The sequence below is a fragment of the Myxine glutinosa genome, chromosome 1, assembly GCF_964187855.1.
Source record: "Myxine glutinosa chromosome 1, kmMyxGlut1.1, whole genome shotgun sequence".
In the NCBI taxonomy this organism is placed as follows: Eukaryota; Metazoa; Chordata; class Myxini; order Myxiniformes; family Myxinidae; genus Myxine; species Myxine glutinosa.
In genome coordinates this window covers 389,925,330-389,946,001 of record NC_136261.1, presented here as the reverse complement: position 1 = coordinate 389,946,001, position 20,672 = coordinate 389,925,330, and the positions used below count along the sequence as shown (strand labels likewise).

Below are 20,672 nucleotides of genomic sequence, written 5' to 3'. Positions count from 1 at the left end.
ATGATCACATGTCCCCTCTATTGTGATAACCATCCCTGTGTCTTGTCTGATGTCGTAAATGATCACATGTCCCCTCTATTGTCATAACCGTCCCTTTGTCTTCTCTGATGTCCCAAATGGTGTTATTTCCCTTCTATTGGCATAACTATCCCTGTATGTTCTCTGCTGTCCTAAATGATCACGTGTCCCCTCTATTGTCATAACCGTCCCTTTGTCTTCTCTGCTGTCCTAAATGACCACATGTCCCCTCCATTGTCATAACCGTCCCTGTGTCTTCTCTGCTGTCCCAAATGGTCACATGTCCCCTCTATTGTCATAACCATCCCTGTGTCTTCTCTGCTGTCCTAAATGATCACATGTCCCCTCTATTGTCATAATCATCCCTGTGTCTTCTCTGCTGTCCTAAATGATCACATGTCCCCTCTATTGTCATAACCGTCCCTGTGTCTTCTCTGCTGTCCTAAATGATCACATGTCCCCTCTATTGTCATAACCGTCCCTGTGTCTTCTCTGCTGTCCTAAATGATCACCCGTCCCCTCGATTGTCATAACCGTCCCTGTGTCTTCTCTGCTGTCCCAAATGGTGTTATTTCCCTTCTATTAGCATAACTATCCCTGTATGTTCTATGCTGTCCTAAATGACCACATGTCCCCTCTAATGTCATAACCATCCCTGTGTCTTCTCTGCTGTCCCAAATAATCACATGCCCCTCTATTGTCATAACCATCCCTGTGTATTCTCTGCTGTCCCAAATGGTCACACGTCCCCTCTATTGTCATAACCGTCCCTGTATGTTCTCTGCTGTCCCAAATGGTCACACGTCCTCTCTATTGTCATAACCGTCCTTGTGTCTTCTCTGCTGTCCCAAATAATCACATGCCCCTCTATTGTCATAACCATCCCTGTGTATTCGCTGCTGTCCCAAATGGTCACACGTCCCCTCTATTGTCATAACCGTCCCTTTGTCTTCTCTGCCGTCCCAAATGGTCACCCATCCCCTCTATTGTCGTAACCGTCCCTTTTTCTCTGGTGTCCCAAATGATCACATGTCCCCTCTATTGTCATAACCATCCCTTTGTCTTCTCTGATGTCCCAAATGGTGTTATTTCCCTTCTATTGGCATAACTATCCCTGTATGTTCTCTGCTGTCCTAAATGATCACGTGTCCCCTCTATTGTCATAACCGTCCCTGTGTCTTCTCTGCTGTCCTAAATGATCACATGTCCCCTCCATTGTCATAACCGTCCCTGTGTCTTCTCTGCTGTCCCAAATGGTCACATGGCCCCTCTATTGTCATAACCATCCCTGTGTCTTCTCTGCTGTCCCAAATGGTCACACAGCCCCTCTATTTTCATAACCATCCCTGTGTCTTCTCTGCTGTCCTAAATGATCACATGTCCCCTCTATTGTCATAACCATCCCTGTGTCTTCTCTGCTGTCCTAAATGATCACATGTCCCCTCTATTGTCATAACCATCCCTGTGTCTTCTCTGCTGTCCTAAATGATCACATGTCCCCTCTATTGTCATAACCGTCCCTGTGTCTTCTCTGCTGTCCTAAATGATCACATGTCCCCTCGATTGTCATAACCGTCCCTGTGTCTTCTCTGCTGTCCCAAATGGTGTTATTTCCCTTCTATTGGCATAACTATCCCTGTATGTTCTATGCTGTCCTAAATGACCACATGTCCCCTCTATTGTCATAACCATCCCTGTGTCTTCTCTGCTGTCCTAAATGATCACATGTCCCCTCGATTTTCATAACCGTCCCTGTGTCTTCTCTGCTGTCCCAAATGGTCACACGTCCCCTCTATTTTCATAACCATCCCTGTGTCTTGTCTGATGTCCCAAATGGTCACACATCCACTCTATTGTCATAATCGTCCCTGTATGTTCTCTGCTGTCCCAAATTGTCACACGTCCCCTCTATTGTCATAACCATCCCTGTGTCTGCTCTGCTGTCCCAAATGGTCATATGTCCCCACTATTGCTCAGTGGTTCGACATCCTCTTAATAGTCCCAATGATCTCTACATCCTCTGTGATGTGCCAACCAGCTCCATGTTCCCTACAACCCCACATCATCCTGATTCAACCTATATTGTTTCTCGCGCAACTCTCAATCCCCTCAAATATTCCCACCAACTTTGTGATTTCTCGATCGTCCCGACTGACTCGACATCTCTCCAAACATCCCAACTGGCTCTGTATCCACTTCAATATCCCAAATGCCTCGACATTTTCCCCAAATGACCGAAATGGGTCTGTATCCCTTTTATCATCCCTACCAGCTCAATATCTCCTCTATACATCCCAAAAAGCTTTACATCTCTTCAAATGACTTTGTATCCCGGATATCATCCCAACTGGCTCTACATCTCCTCTCCAGGCCGGCCTGAAAATCACTTTACCACTCCCTAGGAAATTATCGGTTCTTAAACTCTTAATATACAGGTTTTATTGTGCAGTACTTACAATAAATAATGAGTCATTGTATCTGTATATGTTCCAACAATGTCCTCGCACCACCACACCACAAAGGTGAGGGAAATTTAGCAGAGGTGAAGAAACTTTCAGGCCACCCTGTACATCCCAAATGACCCTATGTCCACTCTAATGTCCCAACAGGCTCTGTATCTCCCCTACCAACCCAATCAGTTCAACACTGCATCCCCTCTAACATCCGAACGTCTCTTCTCTGTCCCAATCAGCTGTCCCTCCTTTCTCCGCCTCAGCTTTAGAGCCTTACCAGCTACTTCCTAGCTGGTTCAAGTTTCACTGCCGGTACATATCACTGAGAACTGGAATATTAATATAGGTCATTCTCAAAGATGTGCGAATGAGAGCAGCAGGCCCTGCTTTGATCCCAGCCTCTGAATATTTACAGGAAGAGATAAACCGCATGGCCTGCATAGTCAAACAGATGCACATCTATATTAAATCGGACATTTTTGCGTCGTTTTCCCACCACAAATCCTAAAGTCCAATGTCTGAGTATTAGCAAATTCCTTCATGAGCAAGGAAATATATTTCAATCTATAAATCGACATTTGGAACTTTTCCCGGGATTCAAAAGCAAGAGAATCGCGAGTGAATGTGCAACACACGTGACTGGTCGTATCGAGTGCGTTTCTCACGCCACAACAAACAAACCATTTTGAGATGAACCCCTCATGCATTATGCACTCCACTTGTGAAATTGACTTTTGCACATTTAGATTTGCAAGGGAGTGCATCCCATTTTCAATAACAGGAGGTGGACTGCCACCTCCGAACATCCGTCCTTCTCCTATAAACCATCCCTTACTGGATTCCTTGGGAGACTAGAGAGACCACGACCACAAACAGGTCCAGGATGTTGAAGCTGTTCCGCAGGAAAGATCCTTGGTGCATCACAGCACCGTATGCAGTCATCTGCGGGCACAACAGGGAAGGTAGTACCGAAGTGATTGATGAGGCCCCAAAAGACTGAATTAATTTTCAGAGAGAGTAAATGATTGTTTTTTGCTGGTGAAAGCTAATATCGCTCTGCGTCGGCGGACAGGTAGGACAATGGATGAAATCCAGAGGACGTCGATTGACGAATGATACCACTCTGGGAGGCAGGGAGTAGGTGGCCGTTTTGTATACGTTGTGGAGGCTCGTGGAGAAGCTAGAATATAGAACGGATCAGGAAGCAACAGAACAAAATACCAGTAGAAAGAGATGGACAAAACAGAGGGAGAGTTGGAGAAATAAGGGAAGTGGGGAAGAATGAGGGCTAGGGGAGGGCACAGCGGGTGGACAAGACATTTCAGAGGTTAACCCCATCTTTTGCTCCAACGAAAGGTTAACGCTTAGAACGTCAGCTTCTCCTATCTTCCCACAGTGGTTAGCATACCCTGATGAACGTCCTTTTGATTTCATCCATTGTTTAAATATTCGTGCATATGTGGGTTCGCCATCTCTAGCAGTGGTTTCATTTATCTGAAACTTCGGTTGAACAGGTTGGCATGTCCATCTGAGCATTTAGCTCATAATCATTTGATGCCCAGATGTACAAATCCCAACAAGAAAGAGCAATCAGAGATTGCAGACCCTCACCAGGACGTGTTTTTAGTGGTTTCTAAGGCTTTTTTGTTACAACAAATATGGTGGCCGAACCACGTGACCGATGATGTCGTCATAATTTTTTTTCTCCACCAATTTATCCCGAGATTACGCTCAATAGATTTCATCTTGATCGGATAAAGTTTTGTACTTGTTGAATTATGACGTCATAATGGAGGCACCTATGACATCATCATTAACATATTTTATTCCCCATGGAGAGTTCTTTACAATGAGCCATGTTTCATTTTTTTTCGATGCAGTTTTCAGAGATAGAGGTGCAAAGTTTTTCGGTTTTTCCAAGATGGCACCACGTGATGTATGACGTCATAATTATCATTACAAAATTATACAGGTGGAGTTGCACCTATGATGAAAATTTCCTGTCAATCAGACCAACTGTTGCAGAGAAAATGATATTTATTCTCTGCGGACAAACAAACGGACAAACAAACAGACTCAAATGCAATACCCTCTCCTCTGGCGAGGGTAAATATGGTGTCAATTTGTCGACTGTCTACAAGTGTCCTTAAAATTCTCTTATGTCCTTTTCTTACTTGCGATATGTGGACAAGTTCTTGAAACGAACCTTAGATCGCTACGAATAAAAGCTTATGAACATCCATACCTTGAGAACAATCTCCAAAGTGAAGACTGCGGTGAAACAGATATCAAAATGGGAGAGGATCTGCAAAGGTATGGGGGCAGGACACAGCAACACGGCTGTTATGCAAGCACAGCATTCAGTGGCAAATGAGAAAAGCTTGTAGATTATGGCAACAGACGGTCTGCAAGGCCGAAGCTCACCGCATTACGGAATGACGTAGGCTCAATTGGATCCTCGGCAGCCAGGGACATGCTGCTGAGCAGAATGAACACCAGGATAAGGTTGGTGAACGACGTATGATTCACGATGCGATGGCATATCACCCGGAAGCTGCGAGGCAAGGCGAGGACAACCGGCTTGCCATTTGTTTCATTGGAGCATGGAATAAAATAAATAAAAACATCGCACCGTGTCCAAAAGAAGCGGCTTCAGTTTGGCATTTTTAATATGAAATAAGTAAAGCTGAGAAACGAACGAAACCCTTTACAATTACCCTTTAGAACCCTTTAGAATTACCCTTTAAAACCCCTTATAACCCTCTAGAATTACCCTTCAGAACCCACTAGAATTACCCTTTATAACCCTTTGGAACCCCCCAGAATTACCCTTTAGAATCCTCTAGAATTACCCTTTAGAACCACCTGGAAATGCCCTTTATAACCCTCGAGAATTATCCTTTCAAACCCTATAGAATTACCCTTGAGAACCCTCTAGAATTACCCTTTATAACCCTTTAGAACCCTCTAGAATTACCCTTTAAAACCAATTAGAACCCTCTAGAATTACACTTTATAACTCACTAGAATTACACTTTATAACCCTTTGGAACCCCCTGGAATTACCCTTTATGAACCCTCTAGAATTACCCTTTAGAACCCCCTGGAATTGCCATTTATAACCCTCTAGAATTACCCTTTCAACCCCTCTAGAATTACCCTTGAGAACCCTCTAGAATTACCCTTTCGAACCCTCTAGAATTACCCTTTCGAACACTCTAGAATTACCATTTAGAACCCTCTAGAATTACCCATTTATAACCCTTTAGAACCCTCGAGAATTACCCTTTCGAACCCTCTAGAATTACCCTTTCGAACACTCTAGAATTACCCTTTAGAACCCTCGAGAATTACCCTTTAGAACCCTCGATAATCACTCTTTAGAACCCTCTATAATTACCCTTTAGAACCGTTTAGAATTGCCCTTTAGAACTAAACAGTGGGTTGGAAAGTTTCTTCTTCTTCATTTTTGACGGACGGACATAGCCAAATATTGAAGCAGCTTTACCGTTTAAAAATAACAACAATAGCAATGTTCTATCTTACAAAATGCATATTGAACAATACATTTAATCATATATGTCATTCGGTTTGTTTGTTGAATCACTGCAGAGACATGGCCACGCCGCAGATGTCGTGCTCCTGTCGTTCATGCATGGAATTTGGAATTTAGCCAGGGTACTGGCACATAATGGTCGACTCTTTTTGAAAGGCCCCGTCGGAACTTCAATGTCAGCAAGCAAAAAATGCTGGCAGATGGTTCCCCAGATTAACGTCCCCTCCGAGGAACGGAGCATTCAATATTACAAATCCCCTACTGGTGAAACACCAACACCAAGATGATGGTGAGGAAAGACTTTGGTAGGGAATCAAACCCAGAGGAGCATGTCAAAGGCAAGGAAGCTACATATGTGACTATTAAATAATAATAAAAATAAAGCAATAATAAAAAAGAATAAACTTCTCTTACTAAAAGAAGAAGCATCCGCCGTATAAGGGAGTGAGTGTTTCCGTCCATTTCCCTTTATTCTAAAAGGTTCCTGCTGATGTCGAATACCAATGGTAGCGTTGGAAAGATACAAATTCATTCACTTGGAACAGAAATTAGTGCCCGTTTCTAATCATAAAATGGCTGTTTTGAAGGTCATCTTTTTTGGATGGAAGAGGAAGAAGCAGGACCTTGAGCTTTAATGCAGCGGTTCCAACAGTAGGGGAGAGTGGGGTAAGATGAGCCATTTTTCAGTAATGCCCTTCTGTACATCAAATATAAAGTGCTGTGCATCAGAGCCATAGTGATTATGATGGTGTAAATACTTGCTTCTCCCCTCATACACATGTTACCATTTCATTTTCATGTAATTAATTAGCAGAGGCCTTCAAAAAAAAGTTGTCTAATGGCTCATTTTGCCCCAATGATGGGGCAAGTTGATCATGGGTTCGGGGTAACTTGAGCCAGTGGGTAAGTTGAGCCACAAGAAAAAAACAGCATGAAACATTTTGTGTCCCATCAAATTCACCAGCTCAATACAGGACAGAACAGCAATAAAACAAGTTTGAGACAAAAAGTTTAAGTCCAGATCCACTGGAAAAGCTTATCATATTGATAAAACACTGAGAAAACCCATTGAAACTGGGAATGCATGAAGTATTAATGAATACCCATTTTTTTAACAATCACGCAAAAGCTGTTGCTTATAGCTTTAACACTGCAAAACAAGACAAAGTAGTTTCCTGTAAATGTTCACGTTTTTCAGATCAGATTTTTCAGTTCAATAATTGAAACTTGATAAATGCTCCTTTCCCCTTGTGTGAAATTTACGCACATGTAAGAAGCACCTCGTGTCTATTACAAAGTAACATGATGTAATTGATCTAATGAAATTTAACAGTTTGAACTGAAATAATTATACATGTATTGTGTTCTGATTATTGGTAAGACACATGAATTATCAGTAAACTTTGGCTGAATGTTCATACATATGTAATCGTCAAGATTTATCAGTCAGATATGCTGATGAACTGGTTTGTATTTCAAATAATTATGAAGAACAACCACGTGCTGTCTTCCTTTTATAGTCCCGAGGCATTTTCCCATTTACCTGTGATTAATGCAAAAATATTTACATAAATCATTCTTAGGAATAGGATTTAGATCTATACACAGGTATCAGTGTTACAAGAACTACAGTTTTCAACTCCAACTTGCGTATGAAGCAGTAACTTTATCTTGCACACATGTTCATGGGGTAAGATGAGCCATGGCTCAACTTGACCCGACCCAATTGATCATCTTACCCCACGGGCGCCACTTTGAATATAAACATGCTAATTTCACGTATTGATTCAATTTACAATTCATACTCTCAGGTAAATAACCTACACCATTCATGTTCACATTACTACATAAACAATTCATTAAGCTTCCATTAATTCTATTGTTATCACCCTCAAAACACCATAACTCAAAGTTTGGGAAATTCCGAAAAAAGTACAAATTTCATTGGATCTTACTTACCCCTGCTTCATATTCCTCTGCATGTGTACTCAGGAAGAAAGACTGTTGCTATGAAAGTATAGATGGCGCTCTCACACCTTCAAATATTTCACTTTCTAAGAAACATGGGGTGGCTCAACTTACCCTTAGGCTCAACTTACCCCACTCTCCCCTACGACAGCAGAAACCCTTTTGAATAAATGGTGGCAGACACGTAAGGAGCACACACAATTATATATAGTAAAACTTCTCAAAGCAATAGAAAAATATATATTAGTGCACGGAAGGAGCACACAAACAACAACAACCACATCAGTGATGACGACATATTGTAAAAGATCTTCTTTTTTCACGTGGTTCACTTCATTTTACATCCCCATTCAGACTTACGGATAGATATGCAATATGTTTGTGAAGCACAACAAGCTGTCTCTGGATTAAACCCACTAGGGAAGTGACTGGAAGGCATGGCTAGTAATCGTAAATCTAAGAAGCTCCTGTTGCACCTACATGTTTGTGGGACTGAATATGAAAAAGGCCGAGGCTTCCGGCATGGGCACCAGCTTTTCCTTAATGGCCAGTTCCTCGGTGATGCGAGGTCGTGGGCCGACAGGCAGCTCCGGGTCACACTCTTCGTCGTCTCCTGCAAAATTCACCAGCAACACGAGTTTCAGTCTGCACGGCATCAATTACGACAACCAGTCACGGGCCCCACAGCCTACAGAATTCACGCAATGGACAAGCGTCTAAGCAAACGTTGTACAACTCCTGGGATCTGGTTTGCCGATGAGTGAGATGCTCTCGGAAAGAGTCAAATCTACTTAATCCTTGTTTAATCATTTTATAGAGTATTTTTATTTGCAAAAATCGAAGATTTTTCAAGTATATTGGATCATTTAATTCGACCACCAATATTTTTTTCGTGCAACATATGACAAAAGGTCAACATAAGCCAAAGGTCAACAACTTAGGTGACATTCCAAAAATCCTCAATTTTCATCCGATTGACTTTACATTTGAAGAGGATTTGCATGTCAGGTCACTGAATTTGACCACCAATTATTTTTGAGGTCAACATAGGCCAACAGGTCAACATAGGCCAAAAGGTCAACATAAGCCAAAGGTCAGCAACTTTGGTGACATTCCAAAAATCCTCAATTTTCCTTCGATTGACTTTAAATTTGAAGAGGATTTGCATATCAGGTCACTGAATTTGACCACAAATTATTTTTGAGGTTAACATCGGCCAAAAGGTCAACATAGGCCAAAGGTCAACAACTTATTTTAGGGATTTCGCAAGTATCGTGCTATGCACGACATGTTTCATATTATTTATTTTCGGGAGATCTACAGGTAGTTGTTACAAACGGGTCGGCCTGTTTGACATTGCCATACAAGCAATTGGTTTACGGGGCTGGGATCGCGGTTTCAAATCCCATACACTGTGTTTATTTATCCATCATCTATTAATATCCATGCAATCGATGTAAAAGTATATTGTTATCTCCTAAAGTCCTCGCCCTGCATAAATTAATTCATCTGTAGGCGTTTGGAATCAATACCCACAATTACACTGTGCTGCTTTCATGCGGGTGCTGAAAATCAAAATGGCAGAAAGTGAGATAATAGAGGGGGTGCAACAGGGAAATGATGATATTGAAGAAACTGCGCTCCAACGCGAGTCGAAAGAATTGACGCGACCAAAGACGGAATTCGTCCGAGTTGCTTTATTGAAACAAAACAGCTCAGGTATTCTGACAAGCCCGTTTATCGGGCAGCAATATATATACACATTTATGTCGGGAAGTTTGCCCGGCAAAAGCTATACCGGGCATGCCCGGGTGTCAAGGGCGAGCCTTGGAAAGGCGAGTCTGGACCTGCCCGGGCGTGTTTGGCTGCGGCCTGGCAAGTCGAGGCTGGGCATGCCCGGACGCTCTGGGCGAGCCCTGGAAAGGCGATAGCGGGCATGCCCGGACGCTCTGGGCGAGCCCTGAAAAGGCGATAGCGGGCATACCCAGACGCTCTGGGCGAGCCCTGGAAAGGCGAGAGCGGGCATGCCCGGACGCTCTGGGCGAGCCCTGGAAAGGCGAGAGCGGGCATGCCCGGACGCTCTGAGCGAGCCCTGAAAAGGCGATAGCGGGCATGCCCGGACGCTCTGGGCGAGCCCTGGAAAGGCGAGAGCGGGCATGCCCGGGAAAGACGAGACCGGGCGTGCCCGGGAGGTTCGGGCGTGCCCGGGAACAGAGTCCGGGCATGCCCGGGAGAGGCGCGTCTGGCCGTGTTCTGGCCGGTGCAAGGCGATTGTGTGCATCCAGCGGTAACCGCTACAATATGAAATTTCTGTTCAGTAAAGCATCAAGCCAGTTTAAATTTACACACTACTAGCTGTAACGTATGGCGATGACTGTACGTCTGTGTTTCAAACAGCTTTGTTATAAACAAGAGTCTGGGTCATGCGTGAACACCACGAGCGGTATGTAGCCGTGGAAGCTTCTGTAAACTGCCAGGAAAATAAATCCCACGTAAATATATGAGGATACCACCAAATGCAGATATTAGTTTTATATTCTTAAAGCAGCATCTCCAAAATAAACTTGATCCTTATTTGGCTAATGGAAGAGTGAGGAGACAAAGGGCACAATGGCAGTGAACTGCTCTTCGCTGTGGGCTGGTGCTCCTGCCTCACACAATGGTCAGATTGATGCCATGGAAACCAAGGTCTTCAAGATCATTGGAATCTCTCGCATTCAAGTTTATCGGGCCTGCCACTTCTCCATCGCAGACAGGTCGGTGGTGCCTCTGTCTTCTGACGTCCCCTTCATGGTCTTGCACCCTCTGCCCTCCCCGTGCTTTGTCCCCCACCCTCCCCTCGCCCCCTCTCCTCCAGGTATCTGCAGGACGCCCGCGATCCACCATCAAAACCCTCCGAGTGAAACTGCCAAAATCCAGAACTACTGCTCACTTCCACTCATTTGTTCATCTTTTCCCCTGCCTGTGGAACAAATTTCCACAACCTCTTCAGTTTCATTCTTCCCTTCAAGTCATAAAGACAGCTGTTCATCACCATCTCAGTTCATCCCTAATCCACAACCATGATCTTTTCTACACCCGTTAAACCACCCCATACCTACAATTTTGCTTCTGTATCCATCTTGTCCACCCCTTGCGTTCTCTCCTACATCGTTGCAGACATTCCTTGTTTCTCTGTCTCTTCAGTAGAAACTCGTCTCGTCTATTTTCTCCCTCGGCCCTACTCTTGGCTTTTCCCCCTTCTACTACTGATGTTGCTTTTGTTATGTTGTGTCTTGATCCATTCTGTGTTCTACCTCTTCCATGGACCTTGACTACTATGTACACAAAAAGATGATGGAGGGGTAAAAGTTGGAAAGGATAACCAAGGGAAAGAATTAACCCGAAAAGAGGGGAGAGGGGGAGAGGGAGAGAGAGAGAGAGAGAGAGGGGGGGGGGTAGGTGTAGAAACACAGTTACCTGTAGATGGTTGGTTTAACAAGGGTATGATTCCGAAAAAAAAAACAAGTGAAGATCAAGAGCTAATTTCTTGCCAAAATCAAGACTCTCCGCTCACCTTCACTCTTTCATTCTTCTTTTCTCCCGCCTCTGGAACAAACTCCCTCACACTCTTCAATCCAACTCCTCCCTCCAGGTCTTTGAAACAACTGTTCACCACTATCTCTTATCCTCCCCCATCCAAAACCTTGATGTTTTCAACCCCCGTTAATTCACCCCACATCCACTTTTGTGAAATTCCAACTTCTTTTCTGGAAGCCCTTGCAGTGTCCTTGTGTTTTATACTTCTTCCACTCCTCCCACCCCCTTCCCACGCGTAGTCCCCCCAAGCCCTCTCCCTCCCACAGATCTCCCGATGTCCCTGCTCTCAAATGTTGTGTTTGTGTCCTTCCCCCTCTCTCCCCATCTTATCTACCGCTCCCCTTATTATATGTTTTATGTGTCTGTTTGATTTTTTGTATGATTAATGTTAGCTCTTTCACGAGCCTCGATCTTGTATCCAAAAATAAAAAAATAAAAAATTTTAAATAAATAAAAGGAAACATTCTTCTCAAACCTGGGAAATCATCCAGAGGATACGGATCTTTTTCAATGTCCTCCTCCATGTCAAACTCATCGACTGGTTCCTGCAGCACAGAGAATGACAATGGACACGTGGTTCACATACAGTCACAAGTCTCACCTCTCAGGACGGCTCACCTTCTTTTTGTGAGTTTCCCCACCCATCGTCCTCATCCTGATGCTCTCGATTCGCCGCCTGGCATCCGAGACGACGTCCGGCTGCTCCTCCGTAATCGCCTCTAGAGCCCCAATTCTGTGCACAGGTGACTACAGTCAAAGTTGTGATGTTGTTGTTTGAGCATTCCTGGTATTTGTTAGATCTGCTATATAATAAACGTAGGTACAACAATTGTTGCGGACGATAGAAAATCACAGAACGCCGTTGCTCAGGTCAGTAGACACAGAGAGACAGGTGTCCTTTGCACAGCAATGCGACTACATAATGCAATGTCAACACCTGAGTTTTTAAGCAAAACGCAACGATAAAATCCTCGTACCATCGGATTTGCATTTCACATCACTCAATGCCATCGTACCAATTGCTTTTCCTGAAGATTTTAAACCTTAAGCTTTCTTTTTAAACTTTCTCTGTTTGTGGTCTTGCTACTCTGGCCTTCTCTACGTAACGCCTACACCTCCAGGTCACATCCTCTAATCCAGAAACCCTTTCCTTGTTCCCTTCCCAAAGTCAAAACTCAATTCTCAGCTCTTTCATACTCCTCTGTTCTAACCTGTGGAAGGGTCTTCCCTACAAGAGTTCAAATCTGCTGCCCTCAGTCACCTCTTGGTCTCTCCCATTTTCACCGCTCAACTCAACTCCACCCACTTAGACCCAGTTCCCAGCTTCCTTATGCATGTTTCTCTCCTTGTGCTCTAGTATAGGGTTAAGCTTGATACCTCATAGTTTGTCTACTTTAAAGGAGATAACGAAACTTACATACGATGAGAGATAAGTCAGCTGGCTAAATGAAGCAAAAGGTCAGAGCGCTCCCTGACGTCACTTCCTGCAAGCATCTACTAGGATGGCAGATTACAGTCAAATCACATCAAGATGCGATAAATTACGTATTATCAAGCAATGCATGAAGCACATGGTGAATTGATTCATATATGCCACATACACTAAATACTTTTCTGTTTATCAAGTACCTAAATATGGCAGAATCGTTGGCCACACTCCTTACATCAACCACCCGATCTACTCGTCCCATGTCCTCTCAAGCTCCTTGTTATTCTCTTCCTACTCCTCCAAACACTCCCCTCCTCCATCTCAGTTATCACACCAACCCTTCCTTCACTTCTGTTTGTCACTTTTGATTCCCTCAATTTAAGCCCCCTCACTCCCATTGTGCATATGTAATAAATATATGCCCCCTAAATAATCAATATCAAATGTAGAAGCTTCGGATAATCCACATTAACCAATGAAAATAGTTACTCGTTAGTCATGTGTAGAGTCTGCGTTTTTAAATCGCTTATTCATGCCGAGTAGAGGTTGTGAGTGCCACCTGAGAGGTACGCTGTGTTATGGCTCCCTCTGCTGGCTAAAACGTGCGATAACGTGCCCGAAGGGTCCATAGGTCGAAAGAGAATACCAACAATTCCCTAGTGCACGTGAAGCAAAAAGTGGGGTTAAGCAATTGGGTCCTTCTGTCAGAGCCAAAGTGCTGCTTTGGTAGTACTTTGGTTTTTTGTAGACAGACAGACACACACACACACACACACACACACACACACACACACACACACACACACATATATATATATATATATATATATATATACATATATATATATATATATGTGTGTGTGTGTGTGTGTGTGTTTGTGTGTGTGTGTGTGTGTGTGTGTGTGTGTGTGTGTGTGTGTGTGTGTGTGTGTGTGTGTGTGTCTGTCTACAAATGGTCAGTTTGTGATCGAGGAACAACTTCACTTCAATTGAATGTTATGTTTTGAACACAAATCGGAAAATGTACCTGCAGTTTAGCAGTACTTTGGCTCTGAATTTGGCAAAATGGACGGAATATCATCACAATCTCATCGCTATTTCCAGAGGAATAAGGTAATTATCGTACTGAATCAAACAAACCAAATCAAAAAAATCAAATAAAAAAAACAAAACCAAACCAAAAACAAATCAAACAAAACTGAAAATAATTCCAAAGAGGAAAATTTCTGTTTTTGAGAAAGTCATAAAGGCACAAACAACGGGCATGAAGAACTAATGTAATGGGTTGAATAAGGTGGTGTAAAAGATACTGCATCAACGGTGGTAAACTTCAGGAAAAAAATTTTCTACGACCTTTAAAACGTTTATTTTATTTCCATTGAATTATATACTTGAACACTGTCGAGCACAAATCCTTTATTGGCACTTTCAAAAACCCTCAGTTTAGCAGTACTTAGACATAATAGTACGCCATTTTATGTCACCACGACAATATAATTTTTTTAAACTCCGCCCCTCTCGAGTAGATATATAAATTCCATATTAAATGCCAAGTCTGTATATATATATATATATATATATATATATATATATATATATATAACTGTAAGAAATAGTAGAAACTCCAAAGTACGAGCAGGGCGTCTCATTTGTATTGAATAAATAATCGTTAGATTAAATAAGACGCGGACGTAGCTTCAGGACGTCGATCTTTAATTGTCGACAAGCTTTCGACCAACAAAGGTCTTCCTCTGAGTCTACAAAAACATCAGGCATGTATATCAGTCAAGTATGTATGGTGATATGTGTGTGAGATGTGTGAAGTGTGTAGAAAATACATACAGAAGGAAGAGCCACGCCGAAGTTCACTCACAAGCCCCAAGTTCAACGGAAGTGACCGTTTGCGTTACAGTTAGGGTGCACGTGCATATACAAATATAGAGATATACATACATAAACACACAAGCATATATTCATATCCCATTTATATTCATATAATATATTTATATAAATGACATATAAAGGTAGAATGAATGAATGATGAATGAATGAATGAATGAATGAATGGGTTACGGTTAACAATTTGATTGGGTTGATGTGGGAACATGCTTTAGTCATCAAAATTTATGCCATGAGGGACTTTTGTCCGAAGTTTGTGTATCCAAAAGGACTCACGTTTCAGAATCGTGGTGTGTGATCGATTTGTGATTAATAACACCCGGTCAGAAATCAATAACTTCCACACCAGTCAGGGCAAATCTCTACCTTACACGATACACTTTAATCAACCGGATCACTCTATAAATGACATTCAGATCTCTGCCATTGAATCAATCACAAATCGATCACACACCACGATTCTGAAACGTGAGTCCTTTTGGATACACAAACTTCGGACAAAAGTCCCTCATGGCATAAATTTTGATGACTAAAGCATGTTCCCACATCAACCCAATCAAATTGTTAACCGTAACCCATTCATTCATTCATTCATTCATTCATCATTCATTCATTCATTCATTCATTCATTCATTCATTCTACCTTTATATGTCATTTATATAAATATATTATATGAATATAAATGGGATATGAATATATGCTTGTGTGTTTATGTATGTATATCTCTATATTTGTATATGCACGTGCACCCTAACTGTAACGCAAACGGTCACTTCCGTTGAACTTGGGGCTGGTGAGTGAACTTCGGCGTGGCTCTTCCTTCTGTATGTATTTTCTACACACATCACACATCTCACACACATATCACCATACATACTTGACTGATATACAGGTCTGCTGTTTTTGTAGACTCAGAGGAAGACCTTTGTTGGTCGAAAGCTTGTCGACAATTAAAGATCGACGTCCTGAAGCTACGTCCGCGTCTTATTTAATCTAACGATATATATATATATATATATATATATATATATATATATATATATATATATTGGAACCCATCTGTGGATCGGTCCCATCGGCCGATGGGTCTGCGCCATCTGCGGATGTGTTGTTCACCTTGAAGGAATGTGTATGCATCAATGGTGGATGAGTATGTTTATTTGAACCTAAAAATAAGCAATTGATGTCATAAATGTTTATAAAGCAGTCCGTGACATGTGGTTTGTCGATAACCGTTTGTCGATAAGATAAAAATAAGATAATGTCGCTCCATTTAAAAACGCTGGTCTACTTCGCTGGTGGCACTGGCAGACTCAGCTCTCCATTGTTTATATAGCAATTCCTGGCATGCCTTAATGGGTAGAAATAGATGGGTAGAAATAGATAATAAAACATTTAAAAATCATCTCTGTTAAATTCCTACCACATGTAATTCCAATGACTGTGTACCTGATTGAAGAGCACCATTCTGTCAACACATTCCTTCAAGGTGAACAACACATCCGCAGATGGCGCAGACCCATCGGCCGATGGGTCTGCATTGTCATTTCTCGTGCATCCACAGATGGGTCAGACCCATCGGCCAATGGGACCGATCCACAGATGGGTTCCAACATATATATATGCAGACTCTCCTCGAGTTACGACGACTCGCACTTATGGCCGGCATAAAAAAAATCTCAGTAGCTCCTTGTGCCTCGCGCTGACAACATCCCTTACGCTTCATCACCTATAAGTGTGTGTGTACCGTACTGCCATCATCATGTCTTGCAAGAGGAAGAGTGCATCCACTGATGGATCGGAGAAAAAGAAGAGGAAGGTGATCGACCTGGAGTTAAAGATTAAAATAATCGTGCAGCTCGAGAACGGTAAAAGCGTGGCCGCCATGTCACGTGACTTATTATTTGCACAATTAAGATCTCACGATCACTTATTATGACTTCATGACATCTCACATGAACGGTAGTCGAAAATAACACCTGCCGCCACCACCCTATACCACCCCGATTTTGTGGGTTTATATGTGTTTATGTTATAGGGTACTTTATCACTTCTTATTACAGTGCCACATTATTTGTGTACCTCATTATATGTACCTGTATTTTGTAAGCATTTTTTTGTACAGTAAAACGCATTGTAACGTCATAAAGCCTTTTATTACAACCCTTTTATTTATTTTATTTATTGTACAGTCTATGGGTTGGATTGGATTATGGGATTTAGCCTGTATGACTGTTAACAAACGGTGCTATGGTGGAATACAGACTTAGAAATACGTAATATATAATAAGTCCATGAGGGGTGATTCGACTTACGACCTGCTTGTCTGAACGTAACCCCGTCGTAACTCGAGGAGAGTCTGTATATATATATATATATATATATATATATATATATATATATATATATATATATATATATATATATATACACACAGACTTGGCATTTAATACAATATATATATATATGTTATTTGTGTGGAGGTGTGGGAACGGTGCAGCATGCACTGAGTGCATGCTCAGTAGCATTGGCAGCAGGAAGATACAGGTGGCGACATGATCAGGTGCTGGCGGTGGTGGTGCAGATGGTGCAACAAGAGGTGCTGAGATCGAGAGAGAGAAGAGTGGAGAAGGAGACAGATGGGGGAGAGGTGTGGTTTGTCAAAGAGGGCCAAGTGGAAAGAGGAGGAGGAGGTGGAAAGCAAGAGGGCTGTCAGATGCTTGTGATTGGCAGGTGGTGGCAGACCTAAAGCCACAATTGGTATTCCCAGAGGAGATCTGTGTGACAAGGTTGCGGCCTGACTGTCATTTGGTCAAGTGCAACAAGACAGGTCATCTTCGGGGAGTTGTCGGTACCTTGGGAAGAGAACATGGAGGAGGTGCACGAGAGGAAGAGAGGAAAGTACAGTGAGCTGGAGGCAGAGTGCCGGGAGAAGGGTTGGCACGTTTCGTGTCAGCCATTTGAGGTGTGGTTTAGAGGGGATATTGGCAATTCCTTTTCTGCATTTCTTGCTAGGCTGGGAGTGTGTGGGACAGAAAGAAGGAGGATGTGTGACAAGGTGGCCCAGGTTGCCTTGAAAGGCTCATTTTGGATATGGAGGAAGTTTATGGAGACACGTCGAAGGGTGCAGGTTGGTTGTGTGTGTGGTTTTTTTTCTGTTTTGTTTTTTGTTTTTTGTGACCATTATTACTTCTTATTTTGTGTATATGAGTGAGTGGGTGAGGGTGTGTGTTTTTGCATGAATTAATTTTTGCATGAGTGTGTGTTTTTGTGTGTTGAGTGGTGTATGATGTAAGTGTAGGTGGTTGTTTGGTTGGTGTTCTGTATGAATGTGTGTGTATGGGTGTGTATGTGTGTGTGTGAATGATCTGGTGTGTTTTGTTGGTGAGTGGTGAAGGGTATAAAGGTGGGTGTTTGAGTGTTCCACCATATTTGTTTGGTGCTGTGGATTCTGGATGTGGAGGTGTTGTTGTTGTTGTTGTTGTTGTTGTTGTTGTTGTTGTTCGCACTGGCTGGGGGTGGGGGTATGAACGCATCCAGATGCAGTTGCTGCATGTGGATGTGTACGTGCCCCTGCTGGCCCACCTTAGCTGACCGTATCGAGGTTGAAGGGCCGAAACGGGATGATGCTGAGGACCTCAACTGAGGACCCGGTCAGTGTGGCACACTTGTGACCAGGTGTGTTTTGAACTTATATAAATAAATATATATATATATATATATATATATACATATATATATATATATATATATATAAAATATATATATAAAAAAATATATATATATAAATACAGACTTGGCATTTAATATGGTATATTTTTTTTGTGGGGGTGAACTTACTTTTCAAGATGACTTAGAACCAAAAGTTCATTGGAATTATGTTGAAATTATTCTAGATTTTGTTAATGTGACCTTTAAAAGAAACAAAAACCACATTTGACATTTTGAAGCAAATAAATTGATCCTTGAAAGTGATGTAAACTGATATCGAACTCAATTCACGGACAGTGCAGTGTTAAACTTCTGTGCGTTTTCAAGAAGTATCTCTTTATTTTGCACATTAGCCAAAAAAAATTTCAACAAAAGCTAAATTATGACTGGGATTACAGACAGTAAAATTACAGTTCAGTACTTCGTGTAACCCCCACGAGCATTCAGGAGAGCACGTACACGTCGAGGCATGCTGTTCACGAGATTTGCCAAGGTTTGGACAGGAATCGCTTGCCATGCAGTGACAATAGCCTGCTGCAATTCACGCACAGAGGTGGGCTGCTGGTCCAAGTTGTCGATTTGACACGTTAATTCTGCCCACAAGTTCTCTATCGGATTCATATCCGGGGACATGGCAGGCCACTCCATATGCTCGACACCACGGTCAGCAAGAAAGTGTTGGATCATGTGAGCACAATGAGGCTGTGCATTGTCATCTTGGAAGAAAAGTTTCCTCGAAAGGTTGCACGAGCAAATGGAAGCAATGTTTCTTCCAGAATGGCCCTGTACTTGAACTGGTTCAGGTTTCCATTCAGAACAACCAGGTCAGTTTTGCCCCCTGCATGAAAAGCAGCCCAAACGGTCACCCCACCACCTCCAGCTTGGACTCTTGGCACTATACAATCTTCGTTGTGGGCTTCATGCACTTGTCTGCGCACTCGGACTCGGCCATCCTGACGATAGACCAGAAATCTAGACTCGTCACTGAAGGCCACGTAATTCCAGTTTCCTGGCTGCCTTGGCGGTGCTCTCTGGCCCACTGCAATCGGCGCTGGCTGTGTTGTCTGGTCAGGCGTGGCTTTCTCAGGGGACGCCTGGCACGATAGCCTGCTTGAACCAGTCGTTGGTTGACTAGCCTTCTGGATACAGGCACATTTGTCAGTTGCTGCCACTCAGCCCTAAGCCGATTAGCTGACTTGGTACAGCCATTGCAGACTAATTCAGAAAGTAAGCCCGTCAATAAAAAAATATAATCCATGTTAAATGCCAAGTCTGCATATGTATGTATGTATGCAGCTGGCGATCATCTCTCCTTGTGGTTCTGCGTGGACGTCCTCGCCTCGGTATTGGAGTAGGGACACACTTCTGAGCATTTCGTTTCAGGATCTTTGACACCTGACCTTGAGTGATGCCATACTTCCGAGCAATAGCATGCTGTTTCATGCCAGAATTTCGTAAAGCCACCACTCCATGAAAAACAGCATTGTCACATTGACGGACCATCTCCAGAGGAAGCGGCAATAACTTTTGTAGACATGCAGCAGTTGTTTTCCACGAATACAGAATGCAACAACCCTTATATACCCGATTGTGAAGCCAATCGTCAAATGTACCTGTCCTTACATTTTGTCACGCCACCTGTGATATTATCCTGTTATTGACTTCTTGCTGCGAAAGACAATCAGTGACATGGTTCTTTCAACAAAGACATCAACGAAGTGGAAAAGAAACTCACCAGATTGATATACTGAGTTCAGAAAGTAAGCCCGTCAATAAAAAAATATAATCCATGTTAAATGCCAAGTCTGCATATGTATGTATGTATGTGTATATGTGTATGTTTTTTCTTGACTTGGGTTTAGTTTCTTAACTCAGTATATCAATCCAGTGAGTTTCTTTTACACTTTGGTGAGTTATTTGTTAAAAGAACCATGTCACTGATTGTCGCAGCAAGAAGTCAACAACAGGATTATATCACAGGTGGCGTGGCAAAATGTACGGACAGGTACATTTGACGATTGGCTTCACAGTCGGGTATACAAGGGTTGTTGCGTTCTG

General features: G+C 42.6%; 1 protein-coding gene across 2 annotated transcripts in view; it reads right to left on the bottom strand.

Moving 5' to 3' along the window:
• Nucleotides 1-20,672, bottom strand: part of LOC137416337 (voltage-dependent L-type calcium channel subunit alpha-1D-like) — a 476,095-nt gene that overhangs the window by 351,378 nt on the left and 104,045 nt on the right. For both annotated transcript variants that reach the window (XM_068101884.2, XM_068101890.2), the window contains exons 15-20: nucleotides 12,193-12,307; nucleotides 12,050-12,119; nucleotides 8,476-8,608; nucleotides 4,896-5,025; nucleotides 4,717-4,776; nucleotides 3,307-3,413 (exon numbers count right to left, since the gene is read on the bottom strand). In XM_068101884.2, coding sequence (XP_067957985.2) covers nucleotides 3,307-3,413; nucleotides 4,717-4,776; nucleotides 4,896-5,025; nucleotides 8,476-8,608; nucleotides 12,050-12,119; nucleotides 12,193-12,307 — 615 coding nt within the window. The remainder of the gene's footprint in view (nucleotides 1-3,306; nucleotides 3,414-4,716; nucleotides 4,777-4,895; nucleotides 5,026-8,475; nucleotides 8,609-12,049; nucleotides 12,120-12,192; nucleotides 12,308-20,672) is intronic.